The 18,393-nt window shown below is 40.0% G+C and overlaps 2 protein-coding genes across 3 annotated transcripts in view; both read left to right on the top strand.

The window, feature by feature from the left end:
• Positions 1 to 4,724, top strand: part of sh3bgrl3 (SH3 domain binding glutamate-rich protein like 3) — a 5,090-nt gene extending 366 nt beyond the window's left edge. Inside the window, exons 2-3 of the mRNA XM_053333927.1 lie at positions 1,564 to 1,731; positions 3,248 to 4,724. Of these exons, the coding sequence (XP_053189902.1) occupies positions 1,564 to 1,731; positions 3,248 to 3,325 (246 nt within the window). The 3' untranslated portion in view covers positions 3,326 to 4,724. The remainder of the gene's footprint in view (positions 1 to 1,563; positions 1,732 to 3,247) is intronic.
• Positions 4,725 to 7,168: 2,444 nt separating this feature from the next.
• trappc9 (trafficking protein particle complex subunit 9) overlaps positions 7,169 to 18,393 on the top strand; it is a 211,984-nt gene continuing 200,759 nt past the window's right edge. The window contains exons 1-7 of one of the 2 annotated variants that reach the window (XM_053333924.1): positions 7,169 to 7,219; positions 8,832 to 9,427; positions 11,840 to 11,985; positions 13,140 to 13,265; positions 14,789 to 14,815; positions 16,062 to 16,183; positions 17,502 to 17,627. In XM_053333924.1, the coding sequence (XP_053189899.1) occupies positions 8,844 to 9,427; positions 11,840 to 11,985; positions 13,140 to 13,265; positions 14,789 to 14,815; positions 16,062 to 16,183; positions 17,502 to 17,627 (1,131 nt within the window). In that variant the 5' untranslated portion in view covers positions 7,169 to 7,219; positions 8,832 to 8,843. The remainder of the gene's footprint in view (positions 7,220 to 8,831; positions 9,428 to 11,839; positions 11,986 to 13,139; positions 13,266 to 14,788; positions 14,816 to 16,061; positions 16,184 to 17,501; positions 17,628 to 18,393) is intronic. The other variant, XM_053333925.1, reaches the window with a different exon arrangement.

The raw sequence follows: 18,393 nt of genomic DNA, 5'->3' as shown, positions 1-18,393 counted from the left end.
TAAAGGAGACGCATAGACGAGCCGGTTTGAATGAGTTCAATTCATTACCGTCATCTTGGTCAATGCTAGGTGTGTTTTCATTGAGTGAGTTTGGCTAACGTTAGCTATGTTTCCAGAAATTTCTCTAACACATGAACAACCTTGTCTTACTTCTTCTAAACACTGACACTATTACAGTCTCATTATGATACATAAGGCTGGCCTGAATAGCGAAGTGCATCCACTGTATGTCTACTTCCTGTACCGACACGCCAAACTTCATTTAAAAATCAGACAATTTAAGGTGACATCGCTTATGACAAGTAACGGTGAAACCCTTGTAGAAATGACATGCTAGATAGATAGTTATCAGTCCAGCATTCGCCGAATATTCTAAATATAGTTTGTTTTTAATTTCATCGTTTGACATGGTGCACTTGCTAACCAATCCTCTTTTGAAATTACAGCCTGGTTGTGTTAAACCAGCACCAGAGCCGGTAATACAATTACAAATGTCACTTTAGTAAAAGCTGCCTTGTAGATTATATGTAATCCGAATTAACCCGTAGATCCTTTAATTCAGGTAAAAGTCACACGTTGACTTTATTTATTGACTGCTTTCTCTGATAAGCAGTGTAATATACAATTGTTAGATTTTCTAATGCAGTTCTGCATTACAGTAGGATGACTGGAGTGACATCAAGACTCTGCAGATGTATCAATAAACATGCAGATGCTGGACAACGCAGCGTGTCTTGTTTGACTCATTTTTGCTGCACCTTTATGAAAACAGCATATGGGCAATGCACTGGGTCAAACATCTGGCATCTATTAACAGTGAGGAATTCATGTAGGGGGAAAAGTTCTGTGACGTATGTGAATTTTTAACCCTCTCATGTGCATTGATGTCTTTGGGTTGCTGTAGAAACCTTAGATTAAACCACTGGATAGGTTTTAATTGGTCAGTTTCAATCATCTTGCCACCATGTTCAACACTTGCTATACATAAGACATTGATGTATAATGATATGTGCACATATGTGTGTGCTGCTGCGTGTATTGAGTAACATTTTCCCAAAGTAGTAGCCACCACTGACCAAACCTCACGTGATTCAGAGGCGCTTTTTTAACTGTTCAGCCTGCTTCCCCCTTTAAGCGCAACAAGCAGTTCCCGTTTGTTTAAGGACGTGGAACTGGCCTCACAATAAGAGTGTGCGTGTGTGTGGTAAACTGAATGCCAGCTTGTGGGTTTCCAGTTTGTGTTATTCTTAGGTGTGGTCACTTTTTGCAAAAAAAAAACCCTCCCAACTTCCTCACTCGCCCCAAACAGATAGCAGAGTGTTCACGGGGTCTATTAATCATCACCCACCAGCCAGATAACACCAGTGTTTTTTAAAGGCATTTCAGCACTTTGTGTCACTGCCCTTGAAAAGCAGTGAAATAACATTACAAGGTTGATTTTTCAATAGTAGTAACCACACAGACACACTTTTCTCTAGTAAAAACATGTCAGAAGTTGTTTTTACTGCTGTTAACGTTGCCGTTTAGTGCGTCTCTGATGGCAGCCGTTGTGTGTTTTTTCAGGTGAAGTCTCAGCAGGCCGAGGTGATCCGAATCCTCGAGAGCAAAAGCATCCAGTATGAGCTAATCGACATCTCCGTGGGTGGCGAGCTCCGCGATGAAATGAGAAACAAAGCAGGAAACCCCACGGCTGTCCCTCCCCAGCTTTTCAATGAAGACAAGTACTGCGGGGTGAGGGGGAGACGCTTATTTTTAACCTCTCCACATCAGTTACTGAACACAATAACCTTTTGAATGTCACTGTAGAAATGGAGCTGACTTTTAAGGTGGGATAATAATAGTAGGATGAATAAAAATGATAGAATAGTTTGAGTTAGTAGAGATCCTTTGGAACTCTTGTGATTTAAAGGAGTATGCCAAGAAAAAAATGCTTTTGATTATTAAAAACTGGGCTCTTGCAGGCTTGAAAGGTAGGTTTGAAGAGTTTGTTCCTCTTTCATGGCTGAAAGAACAAACCGTATGCTTGCTGTGTCATTTTTCTGCCACCATTTTTCTGTATACTCTGCTTAGGACAGAGATTTGATTGTGAAATGACCAAACACACATCCTGTCTTTGCTTTAGTCAAATCTGCTCTACTTTACAGCAGTAGATCATTTAAGGTGCACTGGAGTTCTTTCACCCAGATTTGCAAAATACATGAAACTAACATGTTTATCAAATCTGTTCTTTCTCGTCTTTCTTCCTTATTAGCAAAGTAGCAGCTTCTCATTTTTAGCTGACGCAACCGCCCCCCCTGTCCCCAGTGGTCGGCTCTAATGAATGTCAAATCTGTCTGAAACTTGATGACGTGTCAAAAATGAAACTCAGTTGTGGTTCAGTGTGATCCCTGCAGCTGAAAGAGCATTTTTGAGAGAAGAAACTCTGCTGTGTAACACCTCCATGCAATCGTGAGAAGGCTGACTCTCACTCCAAGAAGACCAACAGAGTGATACATCCGCTCTAGTAAAACAGTCTAGCCCAGTGCGTTACGTCATTTTCCAACATCCAACAGATTTAATTAGAGGTTATTTACACAATAGTATACCTGTGTTCTTTCTCTGATAGTCTGTGGAGTGAAGTATGAGGAAGTAGCTACAGATACTGATCAGATAAACACATGTTAAATCATGTATCTGATACACTGAAATAATGGCCTGCTTTGGCCCGGTCGATTTGGCACACCTTATTTTCCACTAGCTGCGAGATATGAGTGAAAGCTTAACTGGAGATTACAACTCCTGAAATTGACTTGTACCACGGAGTACAGTAGCAATGATAAGTTGATTAATCGATACGTTTCCAACTATACTGATAACTAATGATCGTTTTGAGCCATTTTTAAAGAGGGAATTGTACAAATTGATTAGTTCTTTGATTCTAGTTTCCAAAATGTGAACATTTTCTGGTTTCTTCAGTCCTCTGTGACATTAAAGTGAATATTTTTGCATTGCAGACTGTTAGTTGGGGTCAAAGAAGACATACAAGGACATTTTCGGAAATGTTATAGACCAAACAGAGTACTTCTCACACTGTTGGAGTTGTTGGAACTACAGAGACACTCAGTCCTCTCTGGATTGTACAGTGATGTTCCATTCAGGCTTTGGCTGAGTAGGGAGCACACAAACCCAACAACAGTCTTCTGCTTTTCAGAATTCCTGGGTTTACCTGTCTGCTGATTGACACTCTTGGCATTTTTCTTCTCCACAGGACTACGAGATGTTTTCTGAGGCGGTGGAGGCAGATACAGTGGACCAATTTCTGAAACTGACTGAGGGCGGCGTGTGATTCTCCATCTTAACCCCATCCCCACAACCACTTACCTACCTACCTACCCTGCGCCCCAATGGACCCCCTTTATCCACTCTTTCTCTCGACATCACCGATAGTGTCCACCCACGTTCAATGCCATAATGAAGAATAATGCCAAATAATCAGAAGACACACATTCCCCCTACTGCACCATTTATCTCTCAATCAGTCGTCATCAGTTTTTATTTTTTTGTGTTTATTATTTTCTGTTCTTTCCTTTGATTCCTCTTGAACCTTTCTCTCCTTTGTGACACATTAGTGTTACAAAGTGCTCCCAGGAATCAACGGGGTGTCTAAATGTGCAGTAATTAGGTCGACTAATCTTGGCCGCGGCCACATGATCGCTGGAGATTTAACTAATCCACCGGATGACAACATTCAACCCAGAATCTTCCCTGATCCTCTGCAGACCAAACGCACCATAATCACTCAGTCTTAACTACTTTGTCGTCTCTTTCAGTAGCCTTCAGGTTCCCATGTTGCACATGACGGCACGCTTATTTGTACTTCACATGGATGAAAATGCACACTGAAGTAGCAGGGACCGTAACGTCCCTTTTAAACCCAGTACATTTTCAATTATTGCAGCTAAAGACGTCTTTTGTGGCGTTTAACTTCTTTTTTGTGATTTTGGTCCATTGGTCACCGTGTATGGTATGTGATCAGAAGTTTGGTTCCGAAATGGGACCCCACTGTAGCCCACTGTGGTCCTGCACTGATCTAAACAGTGTAGAAGAGCAGTAATGCCACCAAAAACTCGAAGAGTCCTTTTTTGTACAAAATTAGAAACGCGTTAAAGGGAACCTGTCAAGTTTTTTGGAAACAAAAGTTAAAAGTTGTGTTTACATCTAGTCTTTCTTACCTTGTGGTCTAACAAACGTATCGAGTGCGTATCCTGCATAAAACATCAGTTAAGCCAATTGAAATTATTTTCATAATCCTGCATTGTTTACATATATGTTAGTTTGCTGGCAGTCTTCTTCTTTGCTTCCTTTGTTGGCACGTTGCTACATTTGCTGGCACAATACTACCAACTGTTTATCAGTGGAATAGCACGGCAGCATGCGTCATTGTGCGTTATACAATCCCACTCTTAAAAAAAAAAAACAATGCTCCATAGCGCTACTAGTGGTTAAAAACTCCACAGGGTACCTTTTAAGTCATCATTGGTTACCAGGCCTGTAGTTACCTTTTAGGACTTTTTAGACAACTTTTGAGGTAGTTAACATATTATTATATATTTGGAGTGTTTTAAAGGCTGTTTTCAGTATTCAACATTTTTTAAGTGTGACCACCTTTAGGCCAACAGGAAAAAGAAATTAGAAAAGGATTCAGTATTTCCCGAAATGTAATGTGTAGAAGTGACCCTTATGTGGAGAAAATATTATTGAACAATCCAAAACTAAAACACAGTATGAAAAGTCCAACTCATAACCTTCCTAGGGCGATAGGGTTTCAGTGGGGGGACTCATTACTTCAGTATTTTAAAAACCTTGCTATGCCCTTTTTGGTGACTAGTATAAAAAAAATTGCATTTGGGAACCAAACACTGTCAATAGGCATTTATTATGGTCTCCAATGGTCCAGAGTTACAAAACAAACATTTCAGTGGTTCAGCATTTCATTAGATAGCTGTTTAATTTTAGCATCAAGTCAAAAAGGAAGAACATATCTCCTAATGTCACATTTGGTGCCAATATATATATCTATCTATCTCTGTAATGCGCTTATGCAGGTGGATATTCACTATAGTAATAGCACTTACCTGCAGTCTTCTACGTTTTTCCATAATTTAACTGTATAACTTGAAAGCTTCGTCTCTGTATTGTTAGCTGACAGACGGCAAACATTTAATAGGGCGCATAAACAATCGGACTGAAAAGATGTGAATCTTGGAGCTTTTGAGGACGTAGCTTCTTCTACTTCTGTTTCTTTTATGTTACAGTAACACTGATTTTGTCCTGGGCATGAAGATGCAGTAATGTGACTATGCACTGAAACCCTGCCTCATTCCAAACAGAGAGAAAGGTCAAAGCTGATGTGTTTTAGTTGGACCTGACTCAGTCTTAAACTAGCCTTAGGGAACACTTACCACATGGGAAAAATGAAGGCTTCACTTATTTGTGCTTTTCATGTATTTGCATTCATTCAGTTGATTGATCTCACTTCGGAATACAATGTTCATGTATCGGGTCTCATATCATGGTTTTTAAATTGAGGGCCACATGGTTTCCCTCTCTCACCTCTTACTTGTAACATCTGTCAAACCCCCCCTCTGCTTTCAAAATTGTGTTGTTACGGTTTGGGATCCCTAGTAATGACAGCTTTTACACACAATGTTTGTGCACTGTTTTGTAAGTCGATGGTTGTAGACGTTTGCCTGTTATTGATGTATATTCACTATGAACCATGTTTTAGACATTCCATGTCTTTCTCTCTGAGCTCCTGCTTTGCTTTTGGACCAATTCCCCTTGGCCAAAAAATGAAGAAAATAGGGAATAAAATGCTGATGTCTTCCAAGAAGATTGTGAAAAGTGATTTATGGGTATAAAAATAAAATGGAGTTGAATTTACTTGTCTGAATTTTTTTTTATTGAACCGTGGGACCGAAAAACTTTGGCATTACATTAATTTTAAGTTTGAATTTCAACTTGAAAACAGAAAAATTCAGTTTCAAGTTTCAGCGTCTGTGAATTAAATTTGAATGTGTTCTTTTCTATTTTTCAGATTCAGTCCCCATGTCAATGTGGAATTTTACAGGATAGTGTGGAGACATTTTCCCGCTCACATTTCTAATTTGCAAGTCAGTGGAATATTCTAATTGCCTGTAGAGTCACACCCTGTGGATCTGCAGTGTCAGTAGTTTGTAGCTGTATCATATCATGACCACTTGTAATCCATACAAATAAACTATTTTGAAAATCCAACGGCTGCCATCAATCAGAATTTATTATTTTTTTACAGCAAGACTGAGTTGATTAGTCTAAATTTAAAGACATTGAGCCAAGTTTCATATAATCATGGCCTGAGGTCACTTGCATGATAAAGTTATTTTTTAAAATCACCAAGAAATCAAACTACAGTTTACATCAATGAAGCGATATGAAAACAAATAATACTGCCTGTATCCTCTAGGTGGAGGTAATACAGCACACTTGACTTCTATATTTATAGAATGAGACGAAGAAGAAAATAATCAAGCTAAAGGCAGGTAGCAGGAACAGAGGGGTTTGCTTTCAAATAAAACATTAGTCAGCTATGGCTTACTCAACACAATTGAAACTCATTAAAATATTTGTATTAACACTGAAGCATCAGTGTGTAAGTGGCATGTTACTGTTGTAGCTGCTGGACGTGGTTTATTATTAGTGGTGTTATTTTGTACACATTATTTATTGAAATGAAACCATGTGAGAAGTTTAGAGGGAAACACTATTTGGTGGAGCTGTTAACAACTCATAGACATCTGAAATGTGAGCCCAACTACACACTGCTTTTTGTAAGACGTCTAGACGTTTTTTTTGTCATATCCCTATCTTTGTGAGCTGCTGTAACGATTATTTTCCCCACTGTGGGATCAATAAATTTATCTTTATCTTTAGTGGAGTAGAAAGTACAATATGTCCCTCTGAAATGTAGTGGAGTGGAAGTTTAAAGTAGCATCACATTGAAATACTCAAGTAAAGTACAAATACCTCAAAACTATACTCCAGTTTACCCCCACAGTAAATATACCTAACTGACGCTCAGGTGTATCATCCTGTGAGCGTTTTATTTTGAAAATGTTAGCCGGAAGCTTTTCTGTTGCAGTAGTGTGAATAAACAGTGAGCTAAAGGAGGAAGCTGGAAGTCTGGCAGGTTCCTGATAAGGTAATGTGAGTTAACGTTTTATAGTAAAGACATTACGTTAGAAGACATTAAACTGTATGAAGCTGACATGTGTAATATTAACCTACTGGTTGCAGTCAGCGTTGTTATTGCGAGACTGTCACGAGCAGCTAATTCATAGGATAGCTAGCTGAGCTAAGCTAGCTGGAACAAGCAGGTAAAACATCTGAACGTAACGCTATTTACGGTGATTTATTTGGATAGAAATGGAAACTAATGAAGTGAGGGCCATTGTTTTATAAAGTACCAGCTGGTGTTCACATGTGAGCGCTGTAATAATGTCGTCAGCTGATATTCAGCCTATAAATGAACGGATACTGCTGTGTTTGTTTATGTGCAACCAAAGGACAGCAGCAGGTGTTGCTTGGCTCTTTTCGGTAAAGCGATATTAGTTAGAAACATCACTTTTCCCGACTCATTTGGAGTCGCTTAGATGCAGTTTTCCCATCCTGCATACATTACAGACTCCAAACAGCACTTTTTCATTCAAATGTTGGTGTTTTTTGGAGAGTACACGTCACACTATACACAAACACAGCTGCTGACTTTTAGTGTGAAAAACTATGAGACCACAGTGGAGCTTCATGGATCAGATTTGATCCAAAAAATATAAAGCTGTCTGACCAAAAACAGTCACTGGCCTCTTGATTAGGTACAATGTGCTATCTAATTCACACCAATACAACAGCTCTGCTTTAAATTCTACTTTAATAAAGAAGCGTATACATTTTGCAGTTGTTGTTAACTTTAATAGAAAGGTGATAATTCTACTTCATATGTTTTACTGAGGTCATAGAGTATGCTACTGGAGTGCATTATATTGAACATTTTTTCCAATATCCCCCCCCCCCCCCCTATGTAAGTTAATGGTGTGGCCAAAATATTAGAAACACCATTCAATATAATTCACTTTAGTACAACACCATCACCTACTATGACTTCAGTAATAAACATGAATTATTACCTTTCTGATAATGTCAACAACAACTGAACATGTATAAGCTCCTTTATGGTATAATTTATAGCAGAGCTGTTCTATTGGATTGCATTAGCTTGCACAGGTGTACCTAATGAGATGGCCGGTGAATGTGTATATTATATTTTTTATTTTATTTTTCCCATATATTTGACAATGATGATATAAGCTGTGGTTGAAACACTTTCTTTTCACAAGTGTGTGATGCATTCTTTTGTGTGTTTGTGATTTGACTGTATCTCTAGCAGTACTATCTCCTCCTTCATCCCACTAGAGTGAAAGTGAATCACTGGAACTCCATCCTACTAAAGAAATATTCAATTCCCAGTGTAGTTGCATTCATGTCTTTTAATATGATAAAGTTTATTGTCAAACTGTAAATATTCATGCCTTCATAACATATCTTTGTCACAAGTTTTTGATAACTACATTGAAGGGATCATTGCAGAAAATGTATGTTTATGTATATATTCTTTATATATAAAATTATCGGCTGACATATTGATATCAGAAGTTTTTAATTACTTAATATTGGTATTGGCATCGGCCCCAAAAATCCAGTATGAGTTGGGCCCTGTTTGCACTGTTAACTGTCTGTGTTTTCTGTGTCCCATGAAGCCACATGTGAAGATGAGCGTCCCAGACTACCTGCAATGCGCCGAGGACCACCAGACCGTGCTCGTGGTGGTCCAGCCGGTCGGCATCGTCCCCGAGGACCAGTTCTTCAAGATCTACAAGCGCATCGCCAGCGTGAGCCAGTTGAGCATCAGGGACTCCCAGCGTCTCCTCTACATCCGTTACCGCCACCATTACCTGCCCGAGAACAACGAGTGGGGCGACTTCCAGACGCACCGCAAGGTGGTGGGCCTCATCTCCATCACCACCTGCGCCACGGCCAAAGAGTGGCCCCAGACTGCGGAGCGCTTCCACGGCCAGAAGGAGGTATACAGCTCCACGCTCTACGATTCCCGCCTGCTGGTGTTCGGGCTCCAGGGGGATATCGCCGAGCAGCAGAGGACAGACGTGGCCTTCTACCCCAGCTTTGAAGACTGCTCAGACGTGGAGAAGAGAGTGGAAGATTTCGTGGAGTCGATATTTATCGTTCTGGAGTCGAAGAGGCTTGACCGAGCCACTGACAAGTCTGGTGATAAGATCCCTCTGCTGTGCGTTCCCTTCGAGAAGAAGGACTTTGTGGGTTTGGACACTGACAGCAGGTGAGTTGTTCTGTTAGCCGCAAGTCTTTTCTACATCTCTTTGTTTAAGGCTGGTTATGGAATGCTTCAGTGTTGTTTACATAGTTATCAGTACATGTTATATACTGCATTGGTGTGTTCTTGTGTGTTACATCTCTAATCACACACCAGCCTCGCCTGCTCAAAAACCTTCCTCTCAAAAATCTTTCTGATTTTTGCTGCGTTCATTTTCTGTTTGTTCACCTTGGTTTATCTGTCTTCTTCTTTTTTTTTCTTTCATACTGTCCTGTGAGTTTATTGTTGGGTGTGAAAAGGTGAGACGTTAGACTCCATAAGTGTAATTGTTAAACCCCCCCCCCGTGCCCCCCCACACCAGACCTATCAGCTTTAGCTCTGCCCTGAAGGCCGCAGTCAGACCTCCGCGCTGTGCTCATGACTCCAAGCCAAACTCATCACTCCTCCACAGGCTTCAGTTTCAACACAAAACTGCTTCAGCCCAAAATACTCCCTAACCTTTAAGATATGATTGGAAATATAATCAAATCTAGTAAAATAAAGACTTAAATCACATGCACCTTCATTTAAATTCATTAAAGTGCAAAAGTCCACTTTATCATATTATAAATTGTGTTTTGTTGTTGTACTTCCCCACAATTTATTGAAGTAGTTCTACAATAAAATACAAAAGTTGACAGAGCTCCAGTGATCACTTGGTTGGCAGTTAAAGGACCATACCTCTATTTTTCTGTGTTAAAACCCATTTAATACAAATCATACTTAAAATGACTGCCAATCTTTCTGCCCTCCTGCCAGCCACTGATTTCACTTTCTTTTTATGTCTGTTCATTAATGCATCTTGTTTTTAGGGAACTTTATCACTGTCATAGAGCCGATAGCACCGTTTGCTCTTGTCCATGATCGAGCAGCCGTTATATAAAGCTGCTGAGTTCATATTCAGCAAAGACGTGAAACAGAATATTCCTTCTTTTATGAATAAAGTTGCAGCACAGTTTTAACGCTAGGGACGGGCGATGTTAACAAAAGTTGCATATGACGATGACCGCAGTGAAGCATCACGATGGACGATGGTATGGTGGATGATGGAATGGGATGGACCACGTTACATTACTTTAAGTGCAATGTAAACTTCTTTATTAAATAGCCAATAAGAGTAATTTAATCCATGCAAAGGATGGACAGATGATGGACAGCGTACTTTTAAATCATAATGTTAGAATGGTAGAGGCTTACTGGTCGATGACTGTCTGCTATGACTGATGGACGATGGTATCGACCCATCCAACGCTGACCAAATTACACTGTAACAGAGTACCAGTCTGAAACATGTCAGACTGGTGACTCTAATTGATTTGAATTGAAATCAGTGTCTGTCTTGAAGGTGGAGTTAACACCATATCCTTCAAAAAACACATACATATAACAATAGGCGATGCTTTATTTGTGATTTTATATTTAGAGTGTTTAAACCCTGCTATGGGCCTTTTTAAAGGAGGAGCTGATAGTTTGGACTCACTGAACACACCGCTGAGGTCTGTCCCAGCTTCAGAATAAACATTAGTGCCAGGACGGTGCATTTTGGGATTTAGTCTGGCCGCAGAAGCTGGAGCGACACGCCGGCCACATGGATCTCATATCTTTATTCACGAGAGCAGCACAGCACACAGAGCGGTGCGTCGCCTCTCTCCGGCTTGGCGCGGCACAGCGCTTATTCATAAAAACATCAATCCATGTCCAGCAATCTAGTTAATTGCTGTGATTCATGATTCCTTTATGAGCCTCTTTTTCATTTGACTTTTATTTAGCTGGAAGCGGTTTCATTGTCTCACTGAACATTAACATTTTACATTTTTAATCCGCCAGATGTATGATTATAGATTTCCCCCTGAATAGATGTTAATGTAGATTTTTATACCTCTACTTTTTAGATTATGCAGTTAATATTTTGTTTGTTTCATTTCGCATTGACCTTCCCCAGTCTGTCACTCGTCTTCCTCAATAGGGTTCATATTTTTCCCTTCAAACAGTTGAATTTCCCCTGTATCCTGGTGAAAGCTGCTCCTTCCTGAGTCCCGCTGTTATTGTGCAGACTACAGGGTTGTTACTGTAGTTCTGTCCTTTGCTTGTGCCCCCCCCCCCCCCCGCCCTCTCAACCCTATACATTCCCTCTGTAGCTGACTGATAAGATTCACACCAGTCTCGTCTCCTGGCTTCCTGCTGACATGAGGAATATGATAGCAGACAGTGTGCTCTGTTTTAACTTAACTGTGTGAATAAAATCAGACTCAATTCTAATTTGAAAAAGTTTATTCAGAAGTTTGACTGACTTACTTTGTCCCGCTGTTGTCTGAAAAAGTGTTTCTTTCTGTTCCTGCCTCTCCTCTTCTTCTTCTTCTTCTTCTTCTTCTTCTTCAGGCATTATAAAAAGCGTTGCCAGGGACGGATGAGGAAGCATGTCGGAGACTTGTGTCTCCAGGCGGGCATGCTGCAGGACGCCCTGGTCCACTATCACATGTCTGTAGAGCTGCTCAGGGGGGTTAACGACTTCCTCTGGCTGGGTGGTAAGTATGAAGGATGGCGGCAGATGTGGATACAGGACTAGTGTGTGATTATATGCAGTTTTTATGTTATGTGTTTGATTCTGGATGTTCTACAAGCTGGGCACAGGGCTTTTTCTGTAGCGGCCCCTCGGCTCTGGACTAGCCTGCCAGAGGACATTTAGACAGTCTGTTGATATGCAGCCTAACTTTTATTCTCTTAGCTAATTTCTTTGGGTTTTTAAATTTGTACATTTTAAACTTGGCTCTGTTTTAATCTTGCTCTTTTTTCACAACCATCTGCTATGCAAATAAACGTCCTTATGCTTGTATGTGCATACATTTGCCTTTGTAAAGCACTTCATTGCAAAATCTGTTTGCTTTTTAAAGAGCTATATAAATAAAATCAACTTGAAATGTGAAACGATAGTGCCATAAAGCGTCAAGCAATAATATCAATATTGATTTTTGCATTTAAAAAATCTCATAACTACATCTGCCAGTGTTTCTTTTTTAAATTAACTAAATTAAAAGCTAAAAAGAATCCCTTAAATTTAGAATTTTGGGGTTAATAAAGAATTGTAACAAAGGAAGATTTAAGCTTTAAACTCAGTGCTCTCTTGTGTACAAACCATTTAACAGTGACTGTTTCTAAATGACCTCAAACGTATCTTTGGAATTTTGATATTGCAATTTCTTGCTAGCATTCTTTTCGATTATGAAAAAATGATTTACAGTGATATACATTGACATGTAGTGAAATGCAGTGCCAGGCATTGATTATACATACAGCGACATGGAGCAACATGCAGTGACATATGGTGACATGCAGCCAAATCGATTGACCTACAGTCACATGCAGTGGCATGCAGTGACATGTAGCAACATGCAGTGACATACGGACACATGCAGCAACATGCAGTGACATGCAGCGGCATGAAGTGACATGCAGTGACTTACAGTTACATGCCTGTGACATGCAGTGACAGTGGCGTGCAGTGATGTGCATTGACAGTGGCATGCAGTGCAGTGATATGCAGTGACAGTGGCGTGCAGTGATGTGCAGTGACAGTGGCATGCAGTGGCGTGCAGTGCAGTGACAGTGCCGTGCAGTGATGTGCAGTGACAGTGGCATGCAGTGATCTGCCGTGACTTATAACTGTGTTTTTGTTTTTCAGCTGCATTGGAGGGTTTGTGTTCAGCATCGGTCATATTCCACTACCCCGGAGGCACAGCGGGGAAGACTGCGGGACGCAAGCCAAGCATCTCCCAGCCAGCAGACGCAGGGAAACGCCACAGACCAGGTAAGCAGACGGACTGAAACAAAGGTTTGGATGGGATAATACTTGATTGTCTGTGTGTGAGTGTGTGAGTGTGTGAGTGTGTCATTGCTAAGCAGTGCTCAGCTTTGTGTGTACAAACACCAGTACAACATCAGCTTGCTAAACTTCTGAAGCTTCTCATATTTACCCAAATGAATGCTAATTTTAATTCAAACATAACAGTCTGTTTCTACTCTCTTATTAACATGCTTTTATTAACATGGTGTATTAACATGGCCTTGTGTTTGTCTCCACTTAATGTTGAAATAAATATTTAATTTAATCTTCAACCAGCAGAGCAGCATCCTATATCAGCCTGAATGTTAAGTGCATTTGTGATATATGAGGTTATTTGCAACCAGTGGTTAATTTAAGCATTGATTAATCTATAGATATATTTTAAAGTTTAGCTTATAAATTAAACACGTAATTTTCAGTTGTATGACATGATGGAAAGCAAATATTTCTATTTCTGAAGTTTCAACCACCACATATTTAATATTTTAACTTGATAAATTACTTTAAAAATGACTAGTTTTTCATCAAAATGGCCATTTACTCATTTAATGTTGATTGACTAACCGAATAAATAATTTATTTCAGCCTTGAGGTAAATGAACCTCTCATCCATCAGTTTAAATCAGGGTCTTAAACAACCTCAAAAAGCACTGAATTTAGTTTATTTAAAAAATGGCATTAAAAAGTCTTGAGTTTTATTTATAGAAGTATTAAAAACCTTTTCCTGCCTGCTGTAGGCATTGATGTCAGTTATTAAATGTGGTTGCTGCCTGTCAGGAGACATTACACACCTATAAACTCAGTGTGTGATTGTGCAGCGGGAAGCTTAATCCTTCTTTGTGGTGTTTCAGTCGGCACTGTGAGACCTGTTGGAAATACCGTCAATAGTGTCAGCTACACCTGCTACATGCAGGAAGCTCGTAATCTCACATACGAGCAAGTGTCAGTTTTAGCAAAAACTTTGAATGAACATGAATTCAATTTTTTTTTAATTGGTTAATCCATCCATTCATTGTCTGCCACTTATCCAGGTCCAGATCTTAATTATGTTAACTATAGCATTAGAAATGACTGTCATCTTGAAAAACATGTGAAACAGTAATGAATAATTATAGGTTATTTTGTCCATATGATGCTGAACCAGATATATTATATTCTATGTGGTATTAAAAAGCTCTTAAAAGGCTCAAATTGAACTTGTTGAACCCTGCAGATCCCCTGACATACTGTAACAAATGTACTGTATAACTTCTTCTTAAAGAGTTTTTTATGAGTTTTATATTGTTGTACTAAAACTGTTTGAACTTTGCTTTAGTGAAAAAAAAGTTCAGTTGCATGCCATAGGTTAATTATGGCTCTTGGTAAGTGTAGTTTGTAGCAGAGCAGCAGCAGCAGCAGCAGCCTACAAGCAGACTGTTGGGACTAACACTGCTAACATTGCGCCTTGTGTCACGGAGTGAATCTGCATTCTTTCTCTCTGTCTGTAGGGGCACAGGAGGTTCTCATTGACCCAGGTATGGTATGTCTAACCAGCATAGCTCTTGTAGACACCAATCTGCCTTGTTTGCTTGAGGTCACATTCGCTCTGTGTTTGATGTCATTTTTTTCCTCATCTTGCATCGTCAGCATCCTGATTCTATGGTTTATTTTCATTTCAAAAAATCAACTGATGTTTTTTTCCCCCCTCCTTTGACAGGTAGTGTTCTCCTGTGTTGGTTTAGCATCACCTTGTTTCGCCCCTCCTAATGTACTCGCTCTTTCTCACACACAGCCACATTTTTTGGTGATCAGTATCACACGACCACATGACTGAAGACTGTAAATGACTGCTTTCAGTTAATCCCATCCTTTAATTACTGTCGCCCCATTAATCTAACATCTCATAATTTACTCTTGATTACCCCACAAAAAAAAATCAGTTCACCCTTTCAGAATATATTTTAAACGTTTTAGTCATATATTTACCTATTTTCCTGAATGCTTACTGTTGCTAAGCCTCTCACTATCATAGCCTGAGCAGAAAATAAATCACATTTTCTATCGATAATCTGCAACTTGGAATTCTACTTCAATCAGTTCATTCTGTGCAGTTATCATTGCTTGATGTGTTTTCGCTCGGTCATGTTACGTGTGCAGTTTGGCCAAGAAAAAGTGCAATGCAGCATCTCCTTATTCACTCGTTAGTCACAGTGACAGCACCACAGTGTTGCTATGGACACAGCCCCCGTTGCTAAGCAATGCACTCTCAATTGGTATTTGTATTCTAATCAGATTTGGCCGAGAGATGCACCTTGCAGTTGCTTTTGAGATATTTCAGGTGTGAGTTTAACTCTACCTGGGACAATACATGTGAATATTGTTCTGGTTTTGAAGAGAACCAGAATAGCTACAGCTGTGTTTATTGAAGGCAGAGCAGGATAAGTTCATTTAGATTTAATTTAGAGAGGAAAAAGGACAACTATAAACACCAGAACTCGAAATAAAAACACATTCTACACAGTTGTACACCATTAATAATTTTATCTGTCCACCAACATTGAAACACTGCATATCTGTGTATTATTTAATGTGTGTGTTTTATATGAGGTGTCTTTAAAGAGTAAGCGGTGGATTTAAGTTTCCCCTTCCTCCTGTCGTCACTCCTTTCGTTCCCTTTCCCTTTTTTTCATTTGATCAGTGGCGGGACACGCTGATGGATAGTCATTCTGGTGTCTTTCTTAAAACTAACACACACACGTCTTCCTTTTTTTTTGAGTGTAGGAGCCCTCACAGCCAACGGCATTAGCGCCGACACCAGCACCGAGATCGGACGAGCGAAGAACTGCCTGAGTCAGGAGGACATTATCGAGAAATACAAAGAGGCCATCTCCTACTACGGCAAGGTATTGAACAGAGACTGCAGTTCAACTTATACCACTGCTGCTGATTAAAGATGATACAGTATCTAATAAGGGATCATCTTGTGGCCAGCGTGGAGAGAAAGAACAATTACTACAAAACCTACCTTAAAAAATGTGAACCTTTCCTTTAAGTCCAAATAACAACAACCTCAAAGGCACAGTCCTTTCAGTTGTAGATCTTGTGTAAGAAACAACCAACGAGCCCAGATCAGTAGACCAATAAAAAGTATGTGATGCAAAGCCCTGAAACTGGTCCCAGTTGGATTCAGAAGCTATCAAGACGAGTGTCACAAAGAGAAATTTCGGAGGATCTTGTCAAAAAGAATTCTGGTTGTACCTTTGACCGCTTATACATGATGGAATTAGTAATGCAGTCATCAAATTAAGTCTTACATGGTTGTGTCAGGTTGCGGTTGCTGTGATACAAAACCATTTCTAGCAGTTAGAAATTGAAATATAAGTGTGGTAGTATTTCATCAGCTCAGCAGGGGGCAGTGTTTGATTTGGTTTGATGGCATTTGAATCTGGCGACAAGAGTACATGCTGACAGCAGCTGTTTAATACTGAATGCTACATGGGGACAGTGCTCACAAACAAGCATGAGAGCAGGTTTACTCTCTGGAAACGGAACCTTATTAGTCTTTTCTAACCTTTTTGTAGAGCAGTATCAGGCAGACTTAGTATGTTTGTATTGTGACTGTCCTCTCTTTTGACCACTGCACTTGTACACAGTCACAAAGGATAGTATAAGAGTATCCTTAATTCTTAGGGGAAGCTGAATAGGTTCATTATGCTACCTAACTATTCAGAAGCAATCCTGTGCTTTATCTTCATTATTATAATTGCCTTTTTACACTGACCTCCCACAGCCTTTTTACCTGTAACTGGTTCATTCAGAATTAAATTACATCTCAACACATAGCCATTCAGATATTAATTGAATTTTAATAAGGAGACAATGAGGGTGGAAGTGGAGGGGAAGTTGAGGGACGGCTAGATAAAAAATGCAAGGTGTGAAAGCTCAGCAGCTGTAGATCAGGTTTCCAGAAGAAGCACAAACGCAGAAGTGGCTGGGAATCCCGGCAAAAAGCTAAAAGTGACAGCAGATACGAGATATCAAACGCTGTCTGTCATGCCACGTCTAGAGCGGGAGCTCCGCGGTGACTGATGAGGGCGGTCATGTGTTAATGAAAAAACATTCCTTCTGATTACGAGGTGGGTTGTAGAAGTCAAGGCGACCCTCATTGACTATTCATTTTTCATTAACGCCGAGGCTTCCCCCCCTTCTTATCTCCCGCAGTATAAGAACGCAGGCGTGATCGAGCTGGAAGCCTGTGTGAAGGCGGTCAGGGTGCTGGCCATTCAGAAGAGAGCAAGGGAGGCCTCCGAGTTCCTGCAGAACGCTGTTTACATCAACCTGGGACAGGTACGCTATCTGACTGGGACATAAAATCATTTTCCTGCTTCACTGGATGATTAATAGGAGCTGTGACAGTATGGTTAATGGTTAACAGTACAGTTAAATCAGGTTGACTGAGGATATCTTACTTCAACAGTGCGAAAAAAACCCCACATTGAAACAGAACTCGTATCATCTTTTGACTTTAAACACATTTTTCTTTATCTTTTTTTCTTCTTTTCTTGTGTTTCCTCATGTGACCCACACTGCCAGTGAAATTTCTAAGTACAGTGGTTCAGCCTTTTTTTCCTCAGTTGAAGTCTCGATATTCTTGATTATTCTTAAAGTTAGGGTTATCCCTATATAAAACAAGGAATCAGTGTGTTTATGTGTGTGTGTATGTCCTTTGCATATCTGGAGAACCATTCATCCAGTCTACTTCATGCCTGGCAGATGAATTGTTGGGGACCCAAGGAAGTGCAGTAGGGTGAAAAATTATGAGCAGTTGACTCGAATCCTGTCCTGTTTGTCCTGACAATAAGGCTAAACCCAATTTTTGAGTAGTAACAGATGTGACAAAAATAATAATGTCTAGGATTGAGTTTTGACTCTAACGTGTTTTACAGTTCGTTGAATTCACAAATGGATTCTGGCCGCTGATAGGACCATGACTTGCGCATCATTTCCAACCCCTATCTGCCATCGTTAGGTCCAATTCTCAAAAGATTTGCACCAATGACATGACTGCGCAAACACACTCAAGGTTTTCTAACTAATTGCAATTTGCCCTTGT

This window comes from Scomber japonicus, chromosome 15 (genome assembly GCF_027409825.1).
Source record: "Scomber japonicus isolate fScoJap1 chromosome 15, fScoJap1.pri, whole genome shotgun sequence".
Taxonomy (NCBI): Eukaryota; Metazoa; Chordata; class Actinopteri; order Scombriformes; family Scombridae; genus Scomber; species Scomber japonicus.
Note: the sequence above shows the minus strand (reverse complement) of the source record. Positions and strands in the feature narration are given on the sequence as shown.